The sequence below is a fragment of the Dendronephthya gigantea genome, unplaced genomic scaffold (genome assembly GCF_004324835.1).
Source record: "Dendronephthya gigantea isolate DGI-Jeju-01 unplaced genomic scaffold, DenGig_1.0 000005F, whole genome shotgun sequence".
Taxonomy (NCBI): Eukaryota; Metazoa; Cnidaria; class Anthozoa; order Malacalcyonacea; family Nephtheidae; genus Dendronephthya; species Dendronephthya gigantea.
Window position 1 is genome coordinate 2,489,454 of NW_021163015.1, and position 26,814 is coordinate 2,516,267.

General features: G+C 37.3%; 7 protein-coding genes across 8 annotated transcripts; 4 read left to right on the plus strand and 3 right to left on the minus strand.

Annotated features, from left to right (window-relative positions):
• Positions 1-2,157: 2,157 nt before the first annotated feature.
• LOC114516037 (E3 ubiquitin-protein ligase MARCH5-like) lies at positions 2,158-4,040 on the minus strand. The gene is made up of 3 exons (XM_028535387.1): positions 3,860-4,040; positions 2,590-3,286; positions 2,158-2,479 (listed from the first exon to the last, which is right to left on the minus strand). Exons 1-3 carry the CDS (start codon positions 3,907-3,909, stop codon positions 2,369-2,371), a joined length of 858 nt encoding a protein of 285 aa, XP_028391188.1. The 5' UTR covers positions 3,910-4,040; the 3' UTR covers positions 2,158-2,368.
• Positions 4,041-4,410: 370 nt separating this feature from the next.
• Positions 4,411-6,459, minus strand: LOC114516014 (charged multivesicular body protein 3-like). The gene is made up of 6 exons (XM_028535359.1): positions 6,328-6,459; positions 5,955-6,015; positions 5,545-5,846; positions 5,218-5,329; positions 5,085-5,128; positions 4,411-4,990 (listed from the first exon to the last, which is right to left on the minus strand). Exons 1-6 carry the CDS (start codon positions 6,370-6,372, stop codon positions 4,898-4,900), a joined length of 657 nt encoding a protein of 218 aa, XP_028391160.1. The 5' UTR covers positions 6,373-6,459; the 3' UTR covers positions 4,411-4,897.
• A 206-nt stretch (positions 6,460-6,665) lies between these two features.
• LOC114516085 (aspartate aminotransferase, cytoplasmic-like) lies at positions 6,666-9,766 on the plus strand. The gene is made up of 9 exons (XM_028535453.1): positions 6,666-6,856; positions 7,576-7,757; positions 7,843-7,951; positions 8,057-8,169; positions 8,246-8,350; positions 8,463-8,613; positions 8,754-8,919; positions 8,989-9,131; positions 9,440-9,766. Exons 1-9 carry the CDS (start codon positions 6,742-6,744, stop codon positions 9,580-9,582), a joined length of 1,227 nt encoding a protein of 408 aa, XP_028391254.1. The 5' UTR covers positions 6,666-6,741; the 3' UTR covers positions 9,583-9,766.
• A 600-nt stretch (positions 9,767-10,366) lies between these two features.
• On the plus strand, positions 10,367-12,653 carry LOC114515897 (aspartate aminotransferase, cytoplasmic-like). Its single transcript, XM_028535216.1, has 7 exons — positions 10,367-10,481; positions 10,877-10,989; positions 11,066-11,170; positions 11,260-11,410; positions 11,562-11,727; positions 11,797-11,939; positions 12,271-12,653. The coding sequence occupies exons 1-7, from the start codon at positions 10,367-10,369 to the stop codon at positions 12,411-12,413; spliced, it is 936 nt and encodes a 311-aa protein (XP_028391017.1). The 3' UTR covers positions 12,414-12,653.
• A 505-nt stretch (positions 12,654-13,158) lies between these two features.
• Positions 13,159-16,095, plus strand: LOC114516086 (aspartate aminotransferase, cytoplasmic-like). Its single transcript, XM_028535454.1, has 9 exons — positions 13,159-13,292; positions 14,065-14,246; positions 14,334-14,442; positions 14,536-14,648; positions 14,725-14,829; positions 14,919-15,069; positions 15,221-15,386; positions 15,455-15,597; positions 15,743-16,095. Exons 1-9 carry the CDS (start codon positions 13,178-13,180, stop codon positions 15,883-15,885), a joined length of 1,227 nt encoding a protein of 408 aa, XP_028391255.1. The 5' UTR covers positions 13,159-13,177; the 3' UTR covers positions 15,886-16,095.
• A 548-nt stretch (positions 16,096-16,643) lies between these two features.
• LOC114515928 (transcription elongation regulator 1-like) lies at positions 16,644-23,263 on the plus strand. 2 transcript variants are annotated; one of them, XM_028535245.1, is made up of 18 exons: positions 16,644-16,719; positions 16,994-17,198; positions 17,449-17,685; positions 17,794-17,873; positions 17,982-18,091; positions 18,298-18,531; positions 18,704-18,961; positions 19,107-19,179; positions 19,249-19,432; positions 19,520-19,728; positions 19,819-19,981; positions 21,437-21,604; positions 21,683-21,865; positions 22,064-22,243; positions 22,312-22,395; positions 22,535-22,635; positions 22,744-22,804; positions 22,907-23,263. In XM_028535245.1, exons 1-18 carry the CDS (start codon positions 16,682-16,684, stop codon positions 23,072-23,074), a joined length of 2,736 nt encoding a protein of 911 aa, XP_028391046.1. In that variant the 5' UTR covers positions 16,644-16,681; the 3' UTR covers positions 23,075-23,263. The 2 variants fall into 2 exon arrangements, with proteins under 2 accessions (XP_028391046.1, XP_028391047.1); XM_028535246.1 differs by having other exon boundaries at positions 19,252-19,432; positions 22,907-23,262.
• Positions 23,264-23,388: 125 nt separating this feature from the next.
• On the minus strand, positions 23,389-25,889 carry LOC114515929 (stabilizer of axonemal microtubules 2-like). The gene is made up of 2 exons (XM_028535247.1): positions 25,751-25,889; positions 23,389-25,098 (listed from the first exon to the last, which is right to left on the minus strand). Exons 1-2 carry the CDS (start codon positions 25,786-25,788, stop codon positions 23,739-23,741), a joined length of 1,398 nt encoding a protein of 465 aa, XP_028391048.1. The 5' UTR covers positions 25,789-25,889; the 3' UTR covers positions 23,389-23,738.
• Positions 25,890-26,814: the final 925 nt, after the last annotated feature.

The window sequence follows — 26,814 nt, forward strand, 5'->3', positions numbered from 1 at the left end:
CAGGATCAGACGATGAAGGATCGTCGCGGGATCAGATGATGAAGGATCGTCGCAGGATCAGATGATGGACGACGAGACAGTGTACAAGTAGAAGCTGGTTGAGGTACATACTATATGTATACTTGTTAGAATAATGGATGATTAATGTAAGTGCATGGTTATTCCGGAATTGGTTTCGCCTGGTGGTCTAACCTATAGCATATTCACACATCAAGTGACATTTCGACTATGCATGCATGATAACACGTACGAAATTTTTCGTCACCGTTCGTATGCATGAGGGCGTTTTTTCGAGCTTTCTTGATAAAACATTTCTAGTTTTGTCACTTGTGTGTGAGTTCCAACGACGTATCGACTGGCTGCGGCAGATGCACGATGCTTTAAAGCGTTAAAACTAACAAAATGCTTGATGCATTTAGCATGCATATAGTGATCGACGTGCACGCAGCGAGAAAATATCAAATTCGTATTGGCCTAACTTTAGATTAATACGAAGGTAATCGCGAGTACTTATATGATAATTTTTTATATAAGCTCTCTGTTCAGCTTGTTATAATGCGACCGCTTCGAAGGACTGTCCGTCAATGGCATTAAAAATTTGAAATGAAAAAAGAAATACTATTTGATGATGTTTAGACACTAGCACTCTTCTGTTTCTCTTATTTTTTCGAACTCAGTTCAGTTAAGCTCTCATGCATGGAAATAAACGTAATCTACTCATTTTGACTCTAACTTGATTAAGTTTGCATATAAGAAGGCAAATATAGCTCCTATTAGTCCTATATTACATTGCATAAAGAACATTCTTGTATTTTTGACACACTTACTATGTTGTTTAATTTCTTACACGCTCCACCGTCGAGATGTTGTTGAAGAAGGACACAACGGCTTGGAACGAAGCAAGTGAAATTCGGGAATTATACGGTGCGAAAGGTAAGGGAGATTACATTAGCCATATTACATTGCCATATTACATTAGCCATATTACATTGCCATATTACATTGCCATATTACATTGCCATATTACATTAGCCATATTACATTAGCCATATTACATTGCCATATTACATTAGCCATATTACATTGCCATATTACATTAGCCATATTACATTAGCCATATTACATTGCCATATTACATTAGCCATATTACATTGCCATATTACATTAGCCATATTACATTAGCCATATTGAGTAAGTTGCACGTTCAACCCAATTTTTGGTAATCGAGAACGTATAAAGAGATAAACACTGCATCAGGTGCATGTCTAAAAAGATAAAAACAGTGCATGAGGTGCATGTCTCAATAGAAGAGTGCTGTTGTCTCTGTCGTGAACACGAAGAATTTCTTTCGAGAATGCCAGCCTTCAAAAAAAGCATGAAAATTTGAATAATTGAAATATTTTTATTGCCATTGTCGGACAAAGCGCAGTTTAATTAAATAAATTAATTTCTAACATTGCGGACGATATATGCGCACGGCGGACGCCGGTTAGACCACCACCAGAAACCAATTGACGAAGCTCAAGACTGAATTGCATGGCAATTCCTGGGACTCGGATGAGCGGAACTACCATGTATAAAACCTAAACTTGTCGTGTATTTCAGTACTTACTTGTCTCCATTGCGGACGATTTCTAAATGAAAACACCAAATTCGGAACGCCGGTCAGGTAACCTGAAATTCAGGTTACCTTTGGAGGGTTTTTCACCGGGCACTCCGGTTTCCCTCCTTTTCGTTTGGCTTTAAAAAACAGTGTCCATGTCTGGGGCCAAACCAAAACGTGTTCGTTGATAGTGAAAAGATGTTTAGCACATTTTACAGAATCGAGAAATCCCATTTGTTCATGAACTGTTGAAAATGCGTGTGTTTGGCTTCTGGGTCGAATTCCCAGAACACTGGCGTAAGAGTGAGTAGACTGCTGTGGGAGACTGGGCTGCATTTTGTTGAAGACAGTAGATTTTAGTTTATAAATAAGAGTGTCCCAACTACTTTTGAAAATGATTGTAGAAAATGTCAGACAAGTGTTGGGTTTGTTCCACTTCCAAGATGCAGTCAGATTTAACAGCCTCAGTAAAAAATTGTTTTCTCCGCTTCAAATTGATGAGAATCAACTGACATGTTTGACAGTTGGTTTATCTAATCACATTCACAATGTAATGCAAAATGTACTGGTTTTATTTCTTTTCTCTATTTTTAAAAGAACTCAAAATTTACAAGGATGGCTACTTCTGATAAATCAAAGTGAAACAAAATATAAAAAGGGCATTATTGATCATGCTATACGCATAATAAAATAATATTTTAAGTACAATAATAGTGTCTAATGTGTATAAACTGAGGAGTTGGCCATATGGTATGTGATACAAGTTTAGAAAACATCAGGATAGTCTCGGATTTTTCGTTTAGACTGCCTCGTATATTGTTGTTGTTTGTAGTACATTTTAATACACCCTTTCGTGAGAACATACACAAGTCCACCCTGAAATAAAAAGGATAAAAACATGAATCAGAAAACTTGTGAAGCCATCTGTTTTATTGTATTTTCAAACCAACTGACAGGAAAAAAACTACCAAAATGTTTAGGCTTACCAAGAATATTCTTCTAGTTCTTGAAGGGCTATGATGGAACAATAAATTCCCGCAAAACAAAGCAATCGATGGCAAGGACAAAGCTCCACAAATAATTCTTGTTGCTGACGTAGCATCGACAACTGTGTCCTCAGAGGGCTGTCTCAACGGCACCTGATCATGTTCCATTGACTCATCCGGAAACAAATACTTAAACACTGTCATACCAGGTGTAAGATGTCTCCATGCTCTTAGGACATAGTCCTGCCACCTTATCATCCTAGCGAGAATTAAAGTTAATGGGATTGTCGGTAAACCAATAAACAGAACCAAAGGATCAGCCTCTTCCATAATACGAAGACCCGTCTTCCGCCCCAGGACTTGAAAAATAGTTATGGCTCCATAAGTGACTGCCGACCAATACAGAGAACCTACTAAAATTCCAGCGGTTGCAAGAGGACAGACTCGGTTAATAATGCCGTCCACATGTTCGATTATTGTCAGGAAGGCGCCAAGTGGTGGATAGTCAATCAGGTATGGGGTGTTGCACTGCGGACAATGAACAGAGACAGACGAGTTTCCAGCCTGCTTTTCGTCCACCCATCTCTGCAGGCAGGACTGATGGACCCAGTGACCTGTACCACGGCAACGACAAGGATGCGTCCATTGAGTTCTTGGGTCATCGTCTTCGGAGGCAAAACACACCCAGCAACTTCGCCTAAAACATGTAAAAGCACAAAATTACTTCCTCTTTTTGCAAAGACTAAAAAATGTTCTTTGAATGGTTTAAAACTAGATGTTTTAAAATGCATACATCAATGTTATTGTACGGTTTTTTAGTATAGCTTATATTTATAGTATGGTATCTTGGTTGCTGAGAAACCGTATTTTATTAATTAAAAATTCGTTACTTAACAATGTTGCTATTGTGTTGAAAGCTGTGTAACTAGTACAAAACCTGCAAACAGGAAAGTAATCTTTGACATAAAATGTGGTTGAGGAAATACACCTAATCGTTAAACACAGACGACCTCATTCTTGGGGTATTTTAGGGCATCGATTCCTAGAAATAAATCGTTACGAATTTCGCTGTAATCGAAAGATTTCCCACTGAAATTCAAAGTCTAAAAAACATCAATTGGTTTTTGGGGAGCTCGATTCGTGGATATTTTAATGCATATAAAGATTTTCAAGCCATATTTTAATCCAGCATCACAATATTAAACAGAAAATTTAAAATATGTCACAAATGCGATGTTAAAATTACCTCCGATCGAATCAAATCACTTACCGATCTGTTGGGCTAAATTGTTGTTGCGAGTCATATCTTAAATTGGCCATAGTTTGATCATTGAAGCGAACGAAAGTTGATGATCGGGTATTAAATAAAATGCCAAAAAGACTTGAAACGTTCTTGAAAGTAATTTAAATTTTCGATCAAATATTCCAACGTCCGCCTCTTAAAATTTCCGACAGACAGGGTCTTTAAATTATCGAGCCAGCAGTGTCATAGCCTTGCGGCTCGCAGTGTCGTGTCAAAGAGAGACGTCATGTAGCTACGTATTGGGAAACACAGGCTACCCATTGATATACTCTGATACCAGCTAATTTGCATATTGCACGCATAAACGTTTAGAAAATCTTAAAGTGGTAAAGGAGGGGGGGGGGGGGGGGGCTGAACGCATTCTGAAAACAGCACTCTAAATAAGTAATAAATGGGTTTTGTAGAAGTTGAATAATCAGCATTGATTGTGAGGGAAAAGTGAAAGTGTGTATAAAACAAAAATATTTTTCTACACTTTACATTACTTAGGTTAAAACAATTGCTAATTATCACAGGAATTCGTTATTGCACAAATTTATTACATTCCTTTACCTCACTTCACATACCACAAGGCAGATGAGAAGATTTTTCCCTATTTCTATGTAACATTTACAATACCAAAAAACTTCCCAAATTTGCTGCACAACAATTAAAACTGTCTGTTGAACAATTATGTTGCCTGCAACTATTTCTAGCAATTGTCTGGTAAAAATTGGGGCAAATTTGGGAAGTGTCTCATGCTTTCTGTGTAAATAATGTCTGTTACTGATTAGAAAGTAGAAATCATGATCTGATGATTGCGATGGTACAGTTATTTAAGTTAATCTTCTATATACAAAGATGTCTTAGTTCTATAAGATTTACTACAATACGTCACAAATCATAAGAACTTTCACACTCTCACCAGATCACAATTAAGTGCAATGAGGGACACAAGTGATACATTATCTATGTTCCAAAATTCATAACATTCACATAAGTTTCTTTGTAAGGAACAGCATTACTTTAACTCCGTAACATCTCCAGTCGTTTTTGCATGTCAGCCATGTCCTCCTCTTCATCTGACTCAGCCATAGCTGTGGCACCTTCCACCTCACCCTAAAAAAGGCCAAAAATATAATTAGAAGAATTGGTATTTGAGTAGTTTCAACCATCTTGTAGACTGGCTGGAATTTCCATCATCTTTACTTACAGGTAATTCATTTGTTGCAACACTACCAGCTTGACCCAATGCCCCTAAACATTAGAAGTAAAATAAGCATTGTTGAGATCACGCTTTCTCTTGAAAATGTGGTTGAATGGAAGTTGTTGCAATGATTTCAAACCTTGGGTGACTTCAAAGAGTATTTTATCAACTTCTTCTTGGGCTTCCTCTTCCATGTCTTCCTCTTCTACACTGTCAAATGTATCTTCCAACATTTCTTCAATTATGCCAGCCTAGAGGAAGCGAGAAGGGATAGTTTTTGTATTGGATGCATGGGAGGGAGAGAGGAGGGGGGCTTACCCCCTTAGGGTAAGGGGGAAAAGGGGGAGAGAGAGAGGGAAAGAATGGGAGAGGAGGAAGACAAGGGGGGACATCTATATTATTGAGGGAGGAGAGAGTGTGCTATCTAGTTAAGTGGTAGTTAGGGGCATATAATATGCTCACATACTTTCATCATTTCCTTGGAGAGCTCTTGCATTGTAGCTTGTATTTCGGGTAGTTTGACCAACTGTTGCATATACTTCATAACCTCTGTGCTTTTCTGTAATGACCCTGAAACTCTCAATGTTGCAAGCTGATTTTTCATGCTCATTTCAACCGAGTTAAGTTGAGCTTTTGATGCATACAATTTGCTCACGGCTTTCTTGGCTCTAATAACTTCTTTTGCAAGAATACGACAGCTGTCAACATCACCTTTTTTTGCAGAGTCTTTAATAGTACGAGTCACCTTGGCTTTTTCCGTTTCAATACCTTACAATACCAAGAAAGATGAAAAGTTAATCACATCACTTGTTGTGGGCATTTTTTTCACTCTGTTTTGTAAAGGCTTTGGGGACAGACAAAAAGTGACAAACTTACTTCTAATTTGCCTGTCTAGTTGTCTTGATTCTTTACGTAAGGAACGAGACCATTCTTGCACCTAGTAGATCGCACAATGTACAAGTATTCAGTATTTTTCATTTTTGTGACTAGAACTATAATGACATTCAACGTGAAATTCAACTATATGTAACATTTCTATGTGTATTTTTATAATCTACACTTATACTTTTGAAATGTGTAAATGTTACGAAGAGAATGATATAAACATCTTTTCGATTTCTGTATTAAAGTTTAGACACCATAAAAAAAAGATGATATGGCAGTATTATTTACACACTTTAGGGAAAGAGCAAAATCGTTATGATCTAGAGAATTATGACACATATAACATCAAGTCCATTCTCCTTACCTGTTCTTTCGGTGATTTTTGGGGTGTTTTCCCAAATAAACCCATTGCAAAATACAAATTCTTATAAACCCGAAACAATTTTATTATTTTAATACGACGGATGTAAATAAAAACATCAAAAATTTCGGGCAATGCGCGCATGTGCAAATGGAGCAATTTGATATTGAATTCCTTGAAAACTTCTTAAAGATTTCCTTCATATTTTTTTAAAGTTCACCGAATCTTTGTACATTTTTACCTGTTTTAACAAAATTCTTGTTTTTTAGGAAAAGTCGGAAAATGAGGGAAGTAACCTAGGGTTGTAACAACGTGTATAGTACCCACGTGACAAAAATGTAACAAAATCACTATTCTTTGGTAAAATCTGTTTCCTTGGATATCTTGGAGGTACCGGATTGTGCACTACTATAAACAATGGCTAAGTCTTTTTTTCACGATATCGAGCCTGTCCCTGTGGATGAAACGTTTCGCCTGTTGGATCAATTTAATTCTGACACATCGCCGAATAAAGTGAATCTTGGAATAGGAGGTAATTATTGTGAAATATCTACAGTTTTTGTACACCGGTACACATGATAATGATTTGTTTTTGTACGTACATAGAAAGACAACATGTTTTCATGTAAAGATCATCTAATATTTAAAATCAAATAGCTAGTGCATTTATACTAAGTGCTGATTATCATCCATTATCTCAGGAAGTCAATGATCATGCATTTTGACTTTTGAGATGGCCCTTAGGACAGCACGTTAAAAATTTTCTTTATATTTTAACTTTTAAGCATTTTGTGAATCTATTCCATTGCGCTTCATAAGAAAAGTATTCAAAGAACAAAATCTTTGAAATCTTTGAACAAAATCGACTATAGCGACAATTACAGTGTTTGAACGTGAACTATTTTGGGAGGATATTGTCTATTGATGATTGTGTCATGAGCAGACCGGTAAATGCAGTTACGTCAGTAATCTTTTCTATACCGCATTGATCGGGCTGCCTATGGTTGTATTATGTTGAATGGGTTATTTGTATTGTTAAAAAAAATAGAAACCACTTGTGAAATGTCCTGAACGTGGATTAGCAGATATTAGAGAAGCAGATATTTGCCTTGGTTCCAGATATATGTACTTATTCAATTAGCAGACAATGTAGATTTTATGGAAGTTCAAGACAATATTTACCTCTATTCTAGGTTCTTGCTATGGTGGTTTAGTTTCATACTCCTATTTGCAGTATTTTAAATTATTTAGTCTATCGTACAAATGAAGGCAAGCCCTGGATTCTTCCTGTTGTGTCCAGTACAGAGATGGCACTTGCAGCCGACAAAACATTGAATCATGAATATTTGAGTATAGATGGAATGAAGGAGTTTTATACAGCAGCTTCCAGGTTGATCCTTGGAGCTGATAGTCCAGCCATTGTTGAAAACAGAGTAGGTTCAAGAAAATAATAACTTGGTGTTCTCTAAAATCATCTTCGATTTAGAATGCAAATTAATTACTGTCTTTTTTCGCTAGGTTTGTGCAGTGCAAGTTCTGTCTGGTACTGGCAGTTTACGTATACTACTTGAGTTTACAAAACGTTTCATGCCTGCAAAAGTTGTGTATACGCCCAAACCATCCTGGGGTAAGATTTTTTCAGTAGAGTATTCCACTTCTTTTTTTTAGCTAGTATTAGTTGCATCAACTTCATATTAATATTTAGAATAAATCTAAATATGAATATTTAAAGGCAACCATGCAAAGATTGCCAGAGATGTTGGTTTCACTGACAGAAGAGAATATCGTTATTACAATAAAGAGACTCGTGGATTAGACCTCAATGGAATGCTCGAAGACTTGCAGGTATTTGCAGTTCAAAATGGATTGATTGCAAGTCATGCAGAGTAGATTAATAGATTTATAATAATTTGTTTCTCAGAATGCTCCAGAAGGCTCAGTTATAATCCTACATGGTTGTGGACAAAACCCCACTGGAGTGGATCCATCGGCGGAAGAGTGGGTAAAAATTGCAGAGGTTGTGAAGGTAAACAACTTAAGATAGCTTGGAGAGATGTATTGACTGAGAGATGTATTTATTTAGGATTTTATTATTCTAATGTGTATCCTAATAATAGAGTACTAAATGTTGTGTTTAGGCCAAACATCTCTTCCCTCTACTGGATTATGCATATCTTGGCCTCATTTCTGGAGATATCGATGAAGATGCCTTTGCTGTACGACACTTTGTCTCGCAGGGAATTGAATTAGCAGTGGCACAATCCTTTGCCAAAAACTTTGGTTTATATTGTATGTAGTTTCTACTAGCTGCTTTCAATCTAATAAGTAATCTTCTTCATCCAAAGTTTCTCTCATCAGGCTGATACTTGGTGTTACCTAACAAATACACATATCAGATTTTGCTAATGTTGCAATATTCTTGCTTGTAGCCTCCAGAATTGGTTGCGCGTTTTTGATCGCGAATTCCTCGGAATATGTCAATACCATACGAAGTCAGCTGAAGGTCATCATTCGTCCAATGTGGTCCAACCCTCCCGTGCAAGGCGCACGTATTGTTACGACGGTGTTGAACAATCCTGCCTTGCTGACCGAATGGTAAGATGAAATAGCTTTAGCGAGAATAATTCATAAGCAAAAGGTAGTCATGAGTGTTGATTTTCGTAGGAAAGAGTGTGTGGCGTCCATGTCAAAACGGATCAAGTCTGCTCGTGAGAGTCTCTTCCAAAAAATGCGCGGGCTGGGAACTCCTGGAAACTGGGATCACATCGTAAAACATTGTGGCATGTTCACCTTCACTGGATTGTCTCGTATGTATCCATCCACCTTCATAGCGAGGCTAGATTTGACTTCTACTGCCACTACCATCGAGGCAACGAGTCAAAAGTCAAATGCGATTAGTCGATCAGATCAACCAATCACTAGCGCAATAATTGGCGAGAGAAGGGGAGTATGAACCAATCAAATGCGATAAGCCGATCAGATCAACCAATCACAAGCGCGGTAGATCTGCGAGGGTAGTGAAAGTCAAATCTGAACCTCACAAGTTTGAAAGGAACGCTGTCTTTTAAATGCGAGTAAATTTAATACGTGAACGTTTTTCTTGATTTTTTTTTAGCAAAACAAGTCAAGTATTTACTGGAGAAGTATCATATATATGCTATGGGAAATGGTCGTATTAACATGTGTACCGTTACCACGAGTAATGTCGAGTATGTGGCGAAAGGAATCGACGACGCTGTTCGTAATATAAAGGAATGAATGAACTTGCAAACTTGAAATAAATTTTAATAAAAAATAGTTATGATATATTCTAATTACTTGAAAGGCGTTACTAAAGAAATATTGTAATCTTAATTTATCTTATATTGCTTCATCTTATGAAATGAGTGACATATTTATCAAGCTTATATAACGGACATTTTAACTATATTGCTTATTGTGACAGTGTGTAAAAAATATTAAAGTGTTTTCTTCTTATTTCTCTAAATTGTGTCGTTTTAATGCGGGTACCTGGACGTATAAATACTTGCTGAAAACCTGGTTGAATTTCTTGCATTTTTTCCAGTTCATACGTACGGGAAAGAGAAACAGTGATAAGATGGAAATTTTTGTTTAAATTCATCTGCAAATCGTAATACTACGCTGAGACCTTTGTGCATGGTGGATATGCAAAAACCCCTAAGCTTTGAATTAAATTAAGCACGATGATGTTCTGTTTACACCATCCAAATTTTGTTGGAACCAATTCATGACTCACTTCTCATGTATGGAATGTAGTGTGTTATTGATAAAGCAGAACTGCACTGAACAAATCGGATCGTGCGAAGAAACTAAACCATGTTGTGCTGCACCCCACGAAAATGGTTGTTAATGAAGCAGGAATAAACTAAATACACAAGCAGAAAGTTAACAAGCATCTTAGATCAATCTCTCCTCTGGGATAGAATCACGTGACAAAAATGTAACAAAATCACTATTCTTTGGTAAAATCTGTTCCTTGGGTATCTTGGAGGTACAGGATTGTGCGATATAAATATAAGCAATGGCCAAGTCTTTTTTTCACGATATCGAGCCTGTCCCTGTGGATGAAATTATTCGACTGTTGGATCAATTTAATTCCGACACATCGCCGAATAAAATGGATCTTGGAATGGGAGGTAATTGTTGTGAAATATCTACAGTTTTTGTACACCCGGGGCAGGGTTAAATTTTACTCCGCTGTTTTGGTTTATATGCTTCTGCACCGCTGTTTGTTTCAAGATTTTACAAAATAAGACTTCCATTGATCCACAAAATATTTATGAAAAAACATGTTCAGCTTCATAAACGAGAGATTAAAAGCTCACCGGCTTTTGAACAACCAGCATCAGTTCATATGATTCGTTTTTGTACGCCCACATAGAAAGAAAACATTTTTTCATGCCTGCAAAAGTTGTGTATACGCCCAAACCATCCTGGTGTAAGATTTTTTCAGTAGAGTAATCCACTTCTTATTTTTAGTTAGTATTAGTTTCATGTGCTGCAAAATAAATCTAAATATAAATACTTAAAGCCAACCATACAAACATTGCTGGAGAGGTTGGTTTCACTGACAGAAGAGAATATCGTTATTACAATAAAGAGACTCGTGGATTAGATCTCAATGGAATGCTGGAGGACTTGCAGGTATTTGCAGTTTAAAATGGATTGATTGCAAGTCATGCAGAGTAGAATAATAGATTTATGATAATTTGTTTCTCAGAATGCTCCAGAAGGCTCAGTTATAATCCTACATGGTTGTGGACAAAACCCCACTGGAGTTGATCCATCAGCGGAAGAGTGGGTAAAAATTGCCGAGGTTGTGAAGGTAAACAACTTAAGATAGCTTGGAGAGATGTATTGATTGAGAGATTTTATAATTCTAATGTGTATTCTGATAATACAGTACTTGTTTAGGTCAAACATCTCTTCCCTCTACTGGATTATGCTTATCTTGGCCTCATTTCTGGAGATATCGATGAAGATGCCTTTGTTGTACGATACTTTGTCTCGCAAGGAATTGAATTAGCAGTGTCACAATCATTTGCCAAAAACTTTGGTTTATATTGTATGTAGTTTCTACTTGCTGCTTTCAATCTGACAAGTAATCTTCTTCATTCAAAGTTTCTCTCATCTTGTAGTTGGCAGGCTGATACTTGGTGTTACCTAACAAATACACATATCAGATTTTGCTGATGTTGCAATATTTTTGCTTGTAGCCTCGAGAATTGGTTGCGCGTTTTTGGTGGCGAATTCCTCGGAATATGTCAATACCATACGAAGTCAGTTGAAAGCGATCATTCGTCCAATGTGGTCCAACCCTCCCGTGCAAGGCGCACGTATTGTTACGACTGTGTTGAACAATCCTGCCTTGCTGACCGAATGGTAAGATGAAATAGCTTTGGCGAGAATAATTCATAAGCAAAAGGCAGTCATGAGTGTTGATTTTCGTAGGAAAGAGTGTGTGGCGTCCATGTCAAAACGGATCAAGTCTGCTCGTGAGAGTCTCTTCCAAAAAATGCGCGAGCTGGGAACTCCTGGAAACTGGGATCACATCGTAAAACATTGTGGCATGTTCACCTTCACTGGATTGTCTCGTAAGTATCCATCCACCTTCATAGCGAGGCCAGATTTGACTTCTACTACCACCAGTGACTACCACTACCATCGAGGCAACGAGTGAAGTGCGATTAGTCGATCAGATCAACCAATCACAAGCGCAATAATTGGCGAGAGAAGGGGAGTATGAACCAATCAAATGCGATAGGTCGATCAAATCAACCAATCACAAGCGCGATAGGTTAAGCGAGAGTAGTGTAGTGAAAGTCAAATCTGAACCTCACAGGTTTCAAAGGGACGCTGTTTTTTAAATGCGAGTAAATTTTTTCAGCTTTTAATAGGGAAATTTTTTTCTTGATTACTTTTTAGCAAAACAAGTCAAGTATTTATTGGAGAAGTATCATATATATGCTATGGGAAATGGTCGTATTAACATGTGCTCCGTTACCACGAGTAATGTCGAGTACTTGGCGAAAGGAATTGACGACGCTGTTCGTAATATAAAAGAATGAGTGAGCTTGCAAACTTAAAATAAATTTTAATAAAAAATAGCTATGATATATTCTAATTACTTGAAAGGCGTTACTAAAGAAATATTGTAATCTTAATTTATCTTATATTGCTTCATCTTATGAAATGAGTGACATATTTATCAAGCTTATGTATTAACGGACATTTTAACTATATTGCTTATTGTGACAGTGTCTAAAAATTAAAAAAATATTAAAGTGTTTTATTCTTATTTCTCTAAATTATGTCGTTTTAATGTGGGTACCTGGACGTATAAATACTCTCTGAAAACCTGGTAGGATTTCTTGCTTTTTTTCCAGTTCATACGTACGGGAAAGAGAAACAGTGATAAGATTGAAATTTTTGTTTAAATTCATCCGCAAATCGTAATACTACGCTGAGACCTTTGTGCATGGTGGATATGCAAAAACTTAAGCTTTGAATTAAATTAAGCACGACAATGATTCTGTTCACACCATCCAATTTTGTTGGGACCAATTCACTTCTCACGTATGGAATGTAGTGTGTTATTGATAAAGCAGACCTACACTGAACAAATCCGATCGTTTGAACGGACTAAATGTTGTGCCGCACCCCACGAATATGGTTGTTAACAAGCAGAAAGTTAAGCATCTGAGGATCAATCTCTCCTCTTTGTCTGTGATAGAATCACGTGACAAAAATGTAACAAAATCACTATCTTTGGTACTGAATCTGTTCCTTGGGTATCTTGGAGGTACCGGATTGTGCAATAATATATTAAACAATGGCTAAGTCTTTTTTTCACGATATCGAGCCTGTCCCTGTGGCTGAAACGTTTCGCCTGTTGGATCAATTTAAATCCGACACATCGCCGAATAAACTGGACCTTGGAATGGGAGGTAATTATTGTGAAATATCTACAATTTTTTTTTAAACCCGGGGCCGGCTTTTGAACAAGCGGCCCCAGTATTCGTGATTTGTTTTTGTACGTACATAGAAAGACAACATGTTTTCATGTAAGAATCATCTACCATTTAAAATCAAATAGCTAGTGCATATTAGTACCTACAAGCTAAATTACTTAGTGCATATTGCATTATTGCTGATTATCATCCATTATCTTAGCCTAGGAAGTCGATGATTATGCATTTTGACTTTTGAGAGGGTACTTAGGACAGCACGTTAAAAATTTTCTTTCGATATTTTGTGAATCTATTCCATTGTGCTTCATTAGAAAAGTATTCAAAGGACAAAATCTTTGATATCTTTGAACAAAATCGACTATATCAACATACAGTATTCAAGTGTGAACTCTATTGGGAGGATATTGTCTATTGATGATTGTGTCATAAGCAGACCGGTCAATGCAGTTAGCTCAGGCTCACTCATCTTTTCTATACCACATTGATCGGGCTGCCTATAATTGTATTCTGTTAAATGGGTTATTTGTATTCTTAAAAACCACCTGTGAAATGTCCTGAACATGGATTAGCAGATATTAGAGAGGCAGATATTTGCAAGGACTTTTGTACCAGATATCAGTATATACTTATTTAATTAGTAGACAGTGTAGATTTTATTGAAGTTTAAAACAACATTTACCTCTATTCTAGGTTCTTGCTATGGTGGTTTTGTTTCATACTCCTATCTGCAGTATTTTAAATTATTTAGTCTATCGTACAAATGAAGGCAAGCCCTGGATTCTTCCTGTTGTGTCCAGTGCAGAGATGGCACTTGCAGCCGACAAGACATTGAATCATGAATATTTGAGTATAGATGGAATGAAGGAGTTTTTTACAGCAGCTTCCAGCTTAATCCTTGGAGCTGATAGTCCAGCCATTGTTGAAAACAGAGTAGGTTCAAGAAAATAATAACTTGCTGTTCTCTAAAATTAAATCATCTTCGATTTAGAATGCAAATTATTCACTTTTTTTTGCTAGGTTTGTGCAGTGCAAGCTATGTCTGGTACTGGCAGTTTACGTATACTGCTTGAGTTTACAAAACGTTTCATGCCTGCAAAAGTTGTGTATACGCCCAAACCATCCTGGGGTAAGATTTTTTCAGTAGAGTAATCCACTTCTTATTTTTAGTTAGTATTAGTTTCATGTGCTGCAAAATAAATCTAAATATAAATACTTAAAGCCAACCATACAACCATTGCCAGAGAGGTTGGTTTCACTGACAGAAGAGAATATCGTTATTACAATAAAGAGACTCGTGCATTAGACGTCAATGGAATGCTGGAGGACTTGCAGGTATTTGCAGTTCAAAATGGATTGATTGCAAGTCATGCAGAGTAAATTAATAGATTTATAATAATTTGTTTCTCAGAATGCTCCAGAAGGCTCAGTTATAATCCTACATGGTTGCGGGCAAAACCCTACCGGAGTGGATCCATCGGCGGAAGAGTGGGTAAAAATTGCAGAGGTTGTGAAGGTAAACAACTTAAGATAGCTTGGAGAGATGTATTGATTGAGAGATTTTATCATTCTAATGTGTATTCTGATAATACAGTACTTGTTTAGGTCAAACATCTCTTCCCTTTACTGGATTATGCATATCTTGGCCTCATTTCTGGAGATATTGATGAAGATGCCTTTGTTGTACGACACTTTGTCTCGCAAGGAATTGAATTAGCGGTGTCACAATCATTTGCCAAAAACTTTGGTTTATATTGTATGTAGTTTCTACTTGCTGCTTTCAATCTGACAAGTAATCTTCTTAATTCAAAGTTTCTCCCATCTTGTAGTTGGCAGGCTGATACTTGGTGTTACCTGACAAATACACATATCAGATTTTGCTGATGTTGCAATATTTTTGCTTGTAGCCTCCAGAATTGGTTGCGCGTTTTTGGTTGCGAATTCCTCGGAATATGTCAATACCATACGAAGTCAGTTGAAAGCGATCATTCGTCCAATGTGGTCCAACCCCCCCGTGCAAGGCGCACGTATTGTTACGACTGTGTTAAACAATCCTGCCTTGCTGACCGAATGGTAAGATGAAATAGCTTAGGCGAGAATAATTCATAAGCAAAACTTAAAGGCAGTGTTGATTTTCGTAGGAAAGAGTGTGTGGCGTCCATGTCAAAACGGATCAAGTCTGCTCGTGAGAATCTCTTCCAAAAAATGCGCGAGCTGGGAACTCCTGGAAACTGGGATCACATCGTAAAACATTGTGGCATGTTCACCTTCACTGGATTGTCTGGTAAGTATCCATACCATGTATCACCATGTATCCATAGTGAAAGTCGAATCTGAACCTCACAAGTTTCAAAGGAACGCTCTCTTTTGAATGCGAGTAAATTTTTTCAGCTTTTAATACGTAAACGTTTTTGTTGATTATTTTTTAGCAAAACAAGTCAAATATTTACTGGAAAAGTATCATATATATGCTATGGGAAATGGTCGTATTAACATGTGTTCCGTTACCACGAGTAATGTCGAGTACTTGGCGAAAGGAATCGACGACGCTGTTCGTAATATAAAGGAATGAATGAACTTGCAAACTTAAAATAAAAAATAGTTATGATATATTCTAATTACTTTAAAAGCGTTATTACTTGAAAATTGCTTCTTCTTGTGAAACGAGTGACATATTTATCAAGCTTATATGACGGTAGCCTGCTCGCAGACTGAATTAGTGGGCCGGAAATTAAACGGGGAAATTTCCCCATTTTCCGGACATTTTAACTATATTGCTTATTGTGACAATGTCTAAAAAATATGAAAGTGTTTTATTCTTATTTCTCTAAATTATGTCGTTTTAATGCGGGTACCTCATACCTGGACGTATAAATACTTGCCTTTTTTCCAGTTCATACGTATGGGAAAGAGAAACAGTGATCAGATGGAAATTCTTTTTAAATTCATCTGCAAATCGTAATACTACGCTGTGACCTTTGTGCATGGTGGATATGCAAAAACCTAAGCTTTGAATTAAATTAAGCACGATAATGATTCTGCTCACACCGTCCAATTTTGTTGGCACCAATTCACTTCTCATCATGGATAATAAAATTACTATCATAGTCTTTTAACTATCCATGCTTCTCATGTATGGAATGTAGTGTGTTATTGATAAAGCAGAACTGCACTGAACAAATCGGATCGTGTCAAGAAACTAAACAAGGTTGTGCTGGCAGTGCTGCACCCCACGAAAATGGTTGTTAACAAAAAGAAAGTTGCAAAATGTGTGGGTGGCGGGTGGGGAGACCGAAGATAAGTTACTAACATAAATATTCATCATTTTCATGAACACGACACGTGATCAGAGCGTTGTTCATTTCAAGATGGCGGACAGCGAAGTACAAGAAAATCAAGCTAACAGGTTATTTTCCATTTTTTGTCCGACTTAAATCCTCCTGATCGTTAATATAGTTATCAATGTTTGATTCTTAGTACAAAAGCGACAAATATAAGGCAGTTAGACTTGCAATTGATTAAAAATTTGCCATATTTTGGGCGATCAAGTTTACGAACCAAGGCTGAACCGCTGAATTTTTATCATATTTCTTTTGTGGCAGTAATTTCCTTGTTTATTCTCCTCTGATCTTCCAAATATCACAATCACTGGCCTTCATAAACTGTTCTTTGTATTGCAGACCGCAGTTTCCACCAAATTTAGGCCCACAAGCAGACCATGATGGTAAATCCCAACAAGGCCCTGCACAAAACTTTCCACCTGGGGTAAACATGATGTTCAATCGAATGCCAGCTATGATGCCAGGTGGAATGCCAGGAATGGTACCAAACGCTAGACCAAATTTCGGAAATCAATTACCACACATGAATTTACCAGGGTTACAGGTTTGGGAATCTTTATTGTAGTTATTGATAATTGATAATATAATCCTTTCAAAACGTAATCTACAGTTTAGAGAACCATGTGGCTTCAAAAAATTTCAAGCCTATTACACTGACTAGAGGAGGAACCTTTCCACCACTATTTAGGAACATTTCCACCACTATATAGGAACATTTCCACCACTATATGGGAACATTTCCATCTGATTGTTAAAAACATGCAAGCAATATTCAGGCAAACCTTTATTCCTAGAGGCCACCAATGAATGCTGTTGGTATGCCAAACCTACCAATGCCAGGGATGCCACCAAACATGCAGCCACCCATGATTGACACAAACGGTGATCTGTGGCTGGAACACAAAACACCAGAAGGAAAGGTTTACTATTATAATGCAAGAACTAGAGAATCGGCTTGGGAGAAGCCAAAGAATCTTGTAAACAACTTGAAACAACAAGATCAAGCACAGCAGCAACATGACAGTGATAAGGTAAACTTAAAAGGAAAATAAATATACATATCATTGTTCTTGGTTTCTTCTTCCTGGTAAGTTCTTAACTATAGAATTTATATAAATGAAATAAATTTTGAATGCTAGGCTGCAAATGAAGCACATCAACAACAACGAAATGGTCCACAACCACCTATGGGAAATTTAAACCCACTCTTACAGCTACGGTGAGTTTATAGAAAGTTCCTTGATATGCAATTTCTAATTTGCAAATATTTAACCAGAATATTTGTAGGAAAATCTTTGTTAATGTTGGTGATGTGTATTATTTATAGGTCACCACAATTTCCACATGGTATGCAAATGCAATTACCCTTTCCAGCAGGCTTCCAACAAGCTCACCAACCAGGCCTTGGTATGACACAACACCTGCCTACAAATCCAGGTACATAAATTCCCACCTAATCAGGCAACATTGCTCTTCCAAATGTCTACATACCCCCCTCCTAAATTTCCTTAAATAAATTCCAGGCAACCATCCATTTCTATCATTATCATTCTTATATTCAATTCCCTCCCCTCTTACCACCTATCATCCACCCCTGCCCCCAAATTTCAAAGCAGTATGCTTCATGAGTAAAGCTCTTTTAGGTATGTACCCCGGTGGCATACCCCCTCTGCTTTCTGCTCAACGGCATCCTGAATGGAGTGAGCATAAAATAGCTGACGGTCGTTCGTACTACTACAATTCCCAAACAAAGGCATCTGTTTGGGAAAAACCCGATGTTTTGAAAACTCCTGAGGAGAAAATGAAAGACTCTAAACAAACGTCTGAGATGAATATACCTCAACAAATTCCAGATGGTAGTGACGTTAAAATCGTAGGTAAAGAGAAAATTTAACAACTAAGATTTTACAGTGTTATTGCAGGGAAGAGAATTGTTTTATTGTCTGGTATTGTAGTTTTTACTGTTTGAACCATTGTATCTATTAAAAATGATGCATTCAATTCTATAAAAATGATGCATTCAATGGAATGGTAAATTATCTTCACCAGACCCAACAAAAGCACTTCAGGATGAAAAACCAAGTGAAACAAGTAATGATACATTCAGTGATGGTCAGTCTGGTAATAAACCAGTGGCAAGTCATGCTGTACCTGGCACACCATGGTGTATTGTGTGGACTGGGGATGAGAAGGTGTTCTACTTTAATCCTACAACAAAAGTTTCTGTGTGGGAGAAACCTGAAGACCTGGTTGATAATGACAAAGTGGATGAAATGTTGAAGGCTGGTCCTGAGAATAAAGCAGAAAGTAAGTAACTTGCCTTACATCTTTTTTGGATGGTGTAATTGTTTATTTTCCTGCAATTTGAAATAAAACATAGCAGTATCTTGTTGTTAAGCTGTTTTACTGGGAAGTGGAAATCCACCATAACTGATAATCTAATGTACTTCAGAAAGCAAAGATCTCAAGCGAAGCCCTGACGATGCAGGGGAACCGGAACCAGAACCAGAAGCTAAGAAACAACGGTAATATTATTCAATTTTCATGCAAATTATCATGGTGTTTTTCTACAAGAGTATGCTTTATATTTTGAGCAGTGTCGATGAAGAAAGCGATACTCCCGAAGTGCCAGCTGCAGCAGTTGTGCAAGAAGAAGAGAAACCAAAAACTGAAACAGGCAAAGCAATTGAGAGAGAAAGAGACGCTGCCATCAAACGAAAGACATTAGCTTTGGAGGAAAGAATGAACGACTTTAAAGAAATGCTTCGAGAAAGAGCGGTACTTTCATATATAATGTTGTCTTGTGTTTGGTTTGTAAACATAGAATCCTACACATTGATATATCAACCTGTTTATCGTGCTAAGGTTTCGGCGTTTTCAACATGGGATAAAGAGCTGCCGAAGTTTGTCTTCGACTCTCGCTATTTGTTGTTGAATCAGAGAGAAAGGAAGGCGGCGTTTGATCAATATGTCCGATCCCGTGCCGAAGAAGAACGGGTGGAAAGGAGAAACAAGTTGAAGGAAAAGAAGGAAGCGTTTAAAGCCTTGTTGGAAGAGGCTAAAGTGTCATCAAGGTGAAGTATCATGGGCGCTTTCTTCATGAAAAGATTTTAGAAAAGAACATGGGGCATTTATTTATTTATTTATACCATTGTGTTTTTCAGGACAACGTTCAGTGAGTTCTCGTTAAAACACGGCAAAGATGAGAGATTTAAGGAGATTGCTAAGATGAGGGAACGTGAAGGTCTGTTTTCAGATTACGTCGCCGAGTTGCGAAAGTTGGAACGAGAAGCATCGCAGAAGAAGAAAGATTTCGTCGATGAAAAGGTGACGTATTACTTTCAGTGCCGGGTGGGTCCTGGACCTCAGAAAAGAATGAAGCAACTGATCTCAAATTCTGCTTGCGTGAACGCTTAATGTATGAATGATATTTAATGTCTTCGTTGCTAATTATATTTTGATCATGTTTCGATATCCAATTTTAACGGCTTTTACCGTGAACCAAAAGCAAGTAGGATTTTTATCAATTGCTTCATTGGGTGTCGAGAAACATAAACTTTCTGACCGTGTAATGATATTTTCAAAAGATCCATTCACGGCGACGAAACTTTATGTTTCTCTGTGATGTTTATTAACCAGAAAGAATGGTTAAGCATCAATAAGTCCCTGAAATTGTCTTCGTTTATGTATAGTCCAACATGGTTGAGTTTCATTCAGTGCTAGTCTGTTCTAATTTAACGATTTCTCCCTTTCATTGGCTAGCTAAGTTTTGTTGTAGATGTTTAACTGTTTATCTAATACACAGCAGACTGTTAAAGTCAGTGGCACATTCCGAGGTTGGCATTTCAGTGCTTTCTTTGTTCTATTGTTAAAAACCCGGCCGAAAAGGTAAACGATTTTCATTGTTCTTCTAAACACAACGCGGTCAACAGCTCGTACCCAGGGTCGTAAATTGATTCCGACTGCCACAAAGGCTCTGGGTACGAGATAAGTAATCTTTAGTGCGGTATGAGATGGTTTTTCGAGATGAGATGGTTTTTCGAGTATGGTAGGTAACATTTGGATTTTGGAACAATTCTTTAATTCCGATTTTCTAATAGCAAGTCTGTTTGCGCCAAGAATTTGGCTCTGAAGTTCATATTATAAATGATAGATAAATATAAGTTAGTCACGATGTTACGAAATCCAGTATGACTGTGACATTGGGTACATAGTGGTTGAATTTAAGATAGTTAAGTGTGATTATTTGCATGGTTTGTCATGGTGGTTATAATGTCGGGACTCGGGAGGATGTGCTGTATTGCTACTTGTGGTGTTTTTAGTGCATGTATTTCTGGTCGTGTTCGTGTTGGTGATGTTCGTCCCTGCCAGTAATAATATGGTAGTCATGGTGTTTATGGTTATAGCGCCGTAATATTCGTTCGATGGTGATACACACTAGAGACCATATTTATTTCTGGGCTGAACAGAAACGTTTGTTACATGCATTGTTTTGGCGATATACAGTCAATCTTTTCAAATTTAAATCAATGTTTTATTCTGCTATAAATATCAAGCGCTGTTTTTATATTACACACAATAGATTTCATTCAAAATGGCTGTAATAATTCAAAATTGTTGCCATATAACATTCGGAACAAATTCGTAACTTCAGGACTTTATTCCGCAGTGAACAATCATAAAATGTCAGATCTCCATAGAAAGATGCGGTCATGGAAAGATGAGAATTTCTATCGCTTGATATTCATTCTTGCTCTCTTTTGTCGCTTGTTCCTCTGACAGGTAAAAGAAGAGTATTTTAAGCTGTTATCAGAACAAGACATTAAGACAGAGGATCCGCATTGGCATACAGTCAAAGCAAACATCTGCGAGGACCCAAGGTACAAGGCCATTGAGAGCAGTCATCGCCGCAAAGAACTGTTTAAGGAATATATACAACAATTTCAACAGGTAAAGACCGGATGTTTGTCATCTATAGCTTGTATTTACGCCTTTTTGAAAACTTTGTTTTGTCTGTCTTTTGCTCAGCCTGAAAAAACCGAACCAGATGAAGAGAAAGAGAAGTTAAATCGTGTCGAAGCAAGTCTACGAGAACGAGAACGACAAGTGTATGCGCAGCAGGCGGAAATGATGGACGAACGTGAGAAGGAGAAAGAAAAACATGTGAAAGAAAAAGCTACCCAACATTTTCAAGCTCTCATGTCTGATATGGTTAGTATAATATAACTCTGGGGTATAGCCCAGAAGGATTCGTGTTTAGTTTTACCTTGCCACATGACATGTCTTCTTTATGGACTGAGAAATCTTGTCAACTGAAGAAAAATTGTGGCAAAGGAGTTGTTGTGCAGCTTCTCCCTACAAGTGTAGAAATATGGAAATGCCGCCAATGCATGCTTCTCTTCTCTGTAGGTTCGGAATGCTGACGCAAATTGGAAGGAAACAAAACGTAGCTTGAGAAAAGATCATCGTTGGCAGATGTTGGAAAGTTTAAGCAAAGAGGAAAAGGAAAAGTTGTTCAATAATCATATCAACCAACTGATCCAACGAAAAAGAGATCAATTTAGGAAACTTCTAGATGAACAGACAGAGGTAAACTTTTGCAAAAGGCAGGATGGGCAGTGAAATTTAGTTGCTTAAATATTTTGACTACTTTTTAGATCGGGCTTACCACAAGCTGGCGAACAGCGAGAAAATTGATAAAGGAAGACCCAAGGTTTTCAAAATATTCATCTAGTGACAGGGTATGTACTATGTATCTTTTCTGTATGTAAAGACAGTAAAGTGCCTAGTTTGTGATGTCTTTTTACAGAGTTCATGTTCACCATTCACAGAGTTTGTTCATTTCATTTATATTGAGCCTTTTTCATCTTTTTCATTCAGAAGCGTGAAACAGAATTTAATGATTATATGAGAAATAAACTTAATCAAGCCAAGAATGAATTTTGGGATCTGCTCAAAGAAACTCATGTTATTGACCACAGGTAGGGTATATCCTTCTGAATAAATCCTTTAGTCACTATTTTGTATAATTAGTACTTTGTTTAAAACACTACCAAGAAAATGTAAGTGATAATAGTAAATTTCCCTAGGTCAAGCAAGCTTTTAGCTGAATCAGACAGACATTTAAAGGATATAATTGAAACATTAAAGGTTAGCGGCTATTTTAATTTAATTGTATTGATTTATGTATACTAATTTGATTGTAATAGCACAAATTTTTATGAATTGCATATATTTTATTGCTCATTCCAGCAAGACCGTCGATATTTGGTGCTAGATGATGCTGATGATGAGCGTGATAGGATCCTTTATCAATACATTGGTGAACTCTCTCGTCGTGGCCCTCCCCCACCTCCCACGGCCTCAACTCCAGCTAACAGAAGCAAGAGACCATGGTTTGTACAGGATAACCTAACCTAGAGTCAACTCATGCATCAGCCACACAAACTGTCCCAGGTTGCCCCAGAATGTTTGAATACACATGCAGTTAAGACGATGAATGTTTTTATCAAAACTGCTGGGCAATTGTATCATATCTGAACATTTTTAAGTTATAACTTCACTTCACTGAAGTTTGACACGACTATGCACCTGTTGAAAACATCAAAGTAACTTGTGATCATGATTTTCACTTGTAATAAAATATCAAGAAGAGATTTAAAGGTAAATTGTGGCTCATTGCAATTGTATATTAAATTTTATCTGTGTTTTACTTTCGCAGTTCATTTAAGTAAAACAAAACACAGAAATGAAAGAAGTGCAGATTTAAGATAATTTAATGCAAATATTTATAATCACATTTTACAAGCATGCAGCTCTAGCAACTACAGACTGTTAATACATAATCTACATGGTTTCCCTATTAAGCTCAAATGTTTCCTCTCATGGTTACAAAACACATGCATGTAAACTTGCTAAGGCAGGGGCCTCATGTTCGAACTAATACATGTTGATTGCTTGTCTTTTGATTTCAATTAAAAGTTTATTTTTTAGTGAAGCTATTTTCACTCCCATTGAGACATGAAGTTGAAAACTTCAAGCATTTATGAGTATTTTGTATCTTCAGCCACATTTGAGAATCAACTTAGGCTTGTGTTTGCATTGGTTCATTCGGACCGGTGGGAGCAGGTCTATAAAACGTGTGTCCATGTGCAGCGTGTGTGTACATATAACCATTGCCTACTCCAGATGGTCCAGATGAAAGGTACTTCGCTGGACATGATGGTGGACGCCGGCCCTTGTATGTATCCTTATAGCTTGTTTTGAATTCCATATCTCCTTTGGTTCGGGCATTAACTAAAGGTTTGACCTGCTCGGCAGGTGGAGCGAAATCGCCAGTGTAGTGACTTTGGTAGTTGGTTCGTCCATCAAACTTTGTGGTTGGTGCAAGGTATTTGTCATTCTTACGAACCCTGTCTGGGAGGCCAACATTCCACTGTTTATATGCATCATTATGTTCAGTACTATCATCAATGGGTTGTTTAGATGCAAAAGCATACACATCTGGTTTTGCAAGCTTTGCACGACACAATGGATGCTTCACATAATCACGCTGAAATGATGTTGTCCCATCAAACTTTGTTGCTGGTGGTTGGTAAATTTCTTTCTCCCTGGGCTCTCGTTTTGTTAATGGCCATTGTTTGAAAGTGTTCTGATAACTGGTATCACCATCAAATGGAACACCAGATTTCATGAGTGCTGCTGGAGGTTTGAAACTGGTTGCAGGCTTTCCATCTTGCCAGGTAAAATCTCGATTGCATGTTGTCATGTCGTCCAGTGGTGGCCTATCTGTTGGATATTCGTATGTTGGTTTCATTGCAGTTCTCGGTCGGATATCCTTCTTTGTGTAATCAACCTTTGTTGTTGTCTTGCCATCCATTGGTGCTGACGACAATCGGAATGCTGGCGCTGGTGGATTGATAGGCTGCGTCCGAGCACCGTAGTGACCAGGGAAATCCAACTGATGTGTAGATTTTGAAGCCATTTTCCCATCAGTTGCCTTCAGTGAGTTATCAGGTTTCATGCTTTTCACCATGGTGTCGTGCAGGTCCCATGGAATGTAGGTGTGGTTGTGGGTTGTGCCATCATCAAATGGACCCTGGCTTGCTACATATTTTTCCATTGGTTTTGCTGTTGCAGCCGGATTAGTTCTGTGTGGTATATAATCATAGGTATAACTTGACGTCTTCTCGACGTCTCCCTGAGGTTTCCGATACTCTTCCTTCTCTCGTTTGCTAGGTGGTTGAACTTGATGTGGGATGTATGTCATGTTGTTGGTTGTTTTCCCCTCAACTGGCTCGTTGGAAAACTTTGGAGCACCATCAGGTTTGATTGGCATGGTACGAGGTACAGCTACATTGCGATATGTGTCACGGTATTCTGAAAGAAGGCACTTTGAACGAGGTCTGACTTGGACGTCAGGATGGTGAACACATTTGTGTCTCCTGGAAAGAAAAGGCATGAAATTTAGTTGTACAAAAGTAAATCATTAAACCTGTTAGTATTTAATTGCTATGTGACCATTACAAATTGAACAACTTTATACATGTACAAGAAAGAAGATGTTGATTATGTATACATGAAAACATTTTTTTGCTGAAAAACTTTGTATATAATATAAATGTATTTCCCAAATGAAAAATTACACACGGGATATCATGTTGCCAAGACAACGATACAACATGCGAATTATTACCCGTGAAATCTTCTATAATCCCTTCTAAGAGTGAACTGTATACATATAATAGCTATGTCAACTTTCTGTAAAAAACGGACAGAACTAATACCGAAAAAGAAACATATTCTTAGCAGAAAACTCGTATCATGCACTAAAAAGGTGCAAGAAAATTTACAGCCACACGTAAACTTTGCCGTCCTTGTTTTAGGTTTAACATTTAAAACTCGTGCATACGCTTACAGCAGTAAAATCTCTTTTAAAACGAACGTGAAGATAAGAAGTTTGATCAGTGTAGTGCTTTATAATGGTTCAGATATCGCTCAAACCAGTATTTTTTTTACGGATTTACATAGTGGTCTCAGTCGAAAGACAAACAGCCGAGTGAAACAGGAGTATTTTATTACATGCATTTCGCTTACCCGCATGTACAGATCTGACATATACAACGAGTGGCCATTGCTTGGAAGCTGAGAAAGATCCAAGATTTTTTTCAAGGAAAGACAGAAAGTTGTCTTGAGACTTGAGCTTTACGGGCGTGTTGTACTGTTTCTGTTTATTCTATTTTGAATTCATTGTTTATATAGAATGTAGTTGTATCTTGTTGCCATGCGACGCCATACATGACGACGCGTTACCTGTTCGGAAAACGTCGGCTAACGGAAGTTCTCGAGTCATTTCATTCTCTTCTATCCATCCAGTTCCCTATAATAGGCTAAGTTTGTGGCGGGAAAATTAAAATACTATTAATTTTTAATTAATAAGGTACGGATTTTTCGTTTTATTTTTTCTATTTTTTTATTAATTAGCATGTGGTAGTTTGTAGGTAAAATAGTTGAATGTTTATAATATTTACGAGAAGTTTGAATGAGTTTTTAAAACCAGAAGAAGAGTAAAAACGGATAAAACTATTTTTTAACAAAGTTTGGTTACTAAACGCAAATTATTCAAGTGATTTTTTTTTAAGTCGTGAAAAGTAATCAGGATTTTAATGAGCTAGTTTAATAGAATATTTTGCGTCTTATGCTTACCAAGTTTTAATAACCTTTCGCAATTTGAATAGCCATTGGAGGGGGGGGGGGGTCAACCCTCTTTGTAAGTCTGTGTTGCGAGATCTTTATGGTTGTGCACAATATGCTAATTTATGCATAGTCTGCTTGTAGATGTGTGTCATAAAATATGTTGTATATCGATTTTAAATTTGGCAGAAGAAATTGTCAAGAAAACTATTTTGATGGACGCCACACGGCTTGGGTTGACGTTTCAGGAAGCTCAGGCAGTTCTCAGAAATATACGAAATAGATACACTGAGGAGAACAATCCAAGACTTCTGAGTGGATATGAACATAAAATCAGAAACGGTAATTTCAGGTTTAAAGAGATTTGAAAGAAGAAAGAGGATGTTTTTCAAACACGCTGTTTCTGACTTTTATATAGCACATAATCTTGAACTCAATTCCGGTGAATCGCCTTATTTCGGCAAATC

What these genes read in the sequence shown, in the direction of transcription:
- LOC114516085 (XM_028535453.1), top strand. Translation starts at nt 6,742, where the DNA reads ATGGCTAAGTCTTTTTTTCACGATATCGAGCCTGTCCCTGTGGATGAA. An exon ending in CCTGCCTTGCTGACCGAATG is followed by an intron (nt 8,920 to 8,988) that starts GTAAGATGAAAT and finishes TGATTTTCGTAG; the next exon opens with GAAAGAGTGTGTGGCGTCCA. An exon ending in CACCTTCACTGGATTGTCTC is followed by an intron (nt 9,132 to 9,439) that starts GTATGTATCCAT and finishes ATTTTTTTTTAG; the next exon opens with CAAAACAAGTCAAGTATTTA.
- LOC114515929 (XM_028535247.1), bottom strand. Translation starts at nt 25,788, where the DNA reads ATGGCCACTCGTTGTATATGTCAGATCTGTACATGCGG. An exon ending in TGTCAGATCTGTACATGCGG is followed by an intron (nt 25,099 to 25,750) that starts GTAAGCGAAATG and finishes TTTTCTTTCCAG; the next exon opens with GAGACACAAATGTGTTCACC.
- LOC114515897 (XM_028535216.1), top strand. Translation starts at nt 10,367, where the DNA reads ATGGCCAAGTCTTTTTTTCACGATATCGAGCCTGTCCCTGTGGATGAA. An exon ending in AATGGATCTTGGAATGGGAG is followed by an intron (nt 10,482 to 10,876) that starts GTAATTGTTGTG and finishes AAATACTTAAAG; the next exon opens with CCAACCATACAAACATTGCT. An exon ending in AAATTGCCGAGGTTGTGAAG is followed by an intron (nt 11,171 to 11,259) that starts GTAAACAACTTA and finishes GTACTTGTTTAG; the next exon opens with GTCAAACATCTCTTCCCTCT.
- LOC114515928 (XM_028535245.1), top strand. Translation starts at nt 16,682, where the DNA reads ATGGCGGACAGCGAAGTACAAGAAAATCAAGCTAACAG. An exon ending in AACCCACTCTTACAGCTACG is followed by an intron (nt 17,874 to 17,981) that starts GTGAGTTTATAG and finishes TATTATTTATAG; the next exon opens with GTCACCACAATTTCCACATG. An exon ending in ATATACAACAATTTCAACAG is followed by an intron (nt 21,605 to 21,682) that starts GTAAAGACCGGA and finishes TCTTTTGCTCAG; the next exon opens with CCTGAAAAAACCGAACCAGA.
- LOC114516037 (XM_028535387.1), bottom strand. Translation starts at nt 3,909, where the DNA reads ATGGCCAATTTAAGATATGACTCGCAACAACAATTTAGCCCAACAGAT. An exon ending in CAATTTAGCCCAACAGATCG is followed by an intron (nt 3,287 to 3,859) that starts GTAAGTGATTTG and finishes TACATGTTTTAG; the next exon opens with GCGAAGTTGCTGGGTGTGTT. An exon ending in GAACTAGAAGAATATTCTTG is followed by an intron (nt 2,480 to 2,589) that starts GTAAGCCTAAAC and finishes TTTTTATTTCAG; the next exon opens with GGTGGACTTGTGTATGTTCT.
- LOC114516014 (XM_028535359.1), bottom strand. Translation starts at nt 6,372, where the DNA reads ATGGGTTTATTTGGGAAAACACCCCAAAAATCACCGAAAGAACAG. An exon ending in TCTCCAAGGAAATGATGAAA is followed by an intron (nt 5,330 to 5,544) that starts GTATGTGAGCAT and finishes CGCTTCCTCTAG; the next exon opens with GCTGGCATAATTGAAGAAAT. An exon ending in ACTCTTTGAAGTCACCCAAG is followed by an intron (nt 5,129 to 5,217) that starts GTTTGAAATCAT and finishes TCTAATGTTTAG; the next exon opens with GGGCATTGGGTCAAGCTGGT.
- LOC114516086 (XM_028535454.1), top strand. Translation starts at nt 13,178, where the DNA reads ATGGCTAAGTCTTTTTTTCACGATATCGAGCCTGTCCCTGTGGCTGAA. An exon ending in TACGCCCAAACCATCCTGGG is followed by an intron (nt 14,443 to 14,535) that starts GTAAGATTTTTT and finishes AAATACTTAAAG; the next exon opens with CCAACCATACAACCATTGCC. An exon ending in GAATGCTGGAGGACTTGCAG is followed by an intron (nt 14,649 to 14,724) that starts GTATTTGCAGTT and finishes TTTGTTTCTCAG; the next exon opens with AATGCTCCAGAAGGCTCAGT.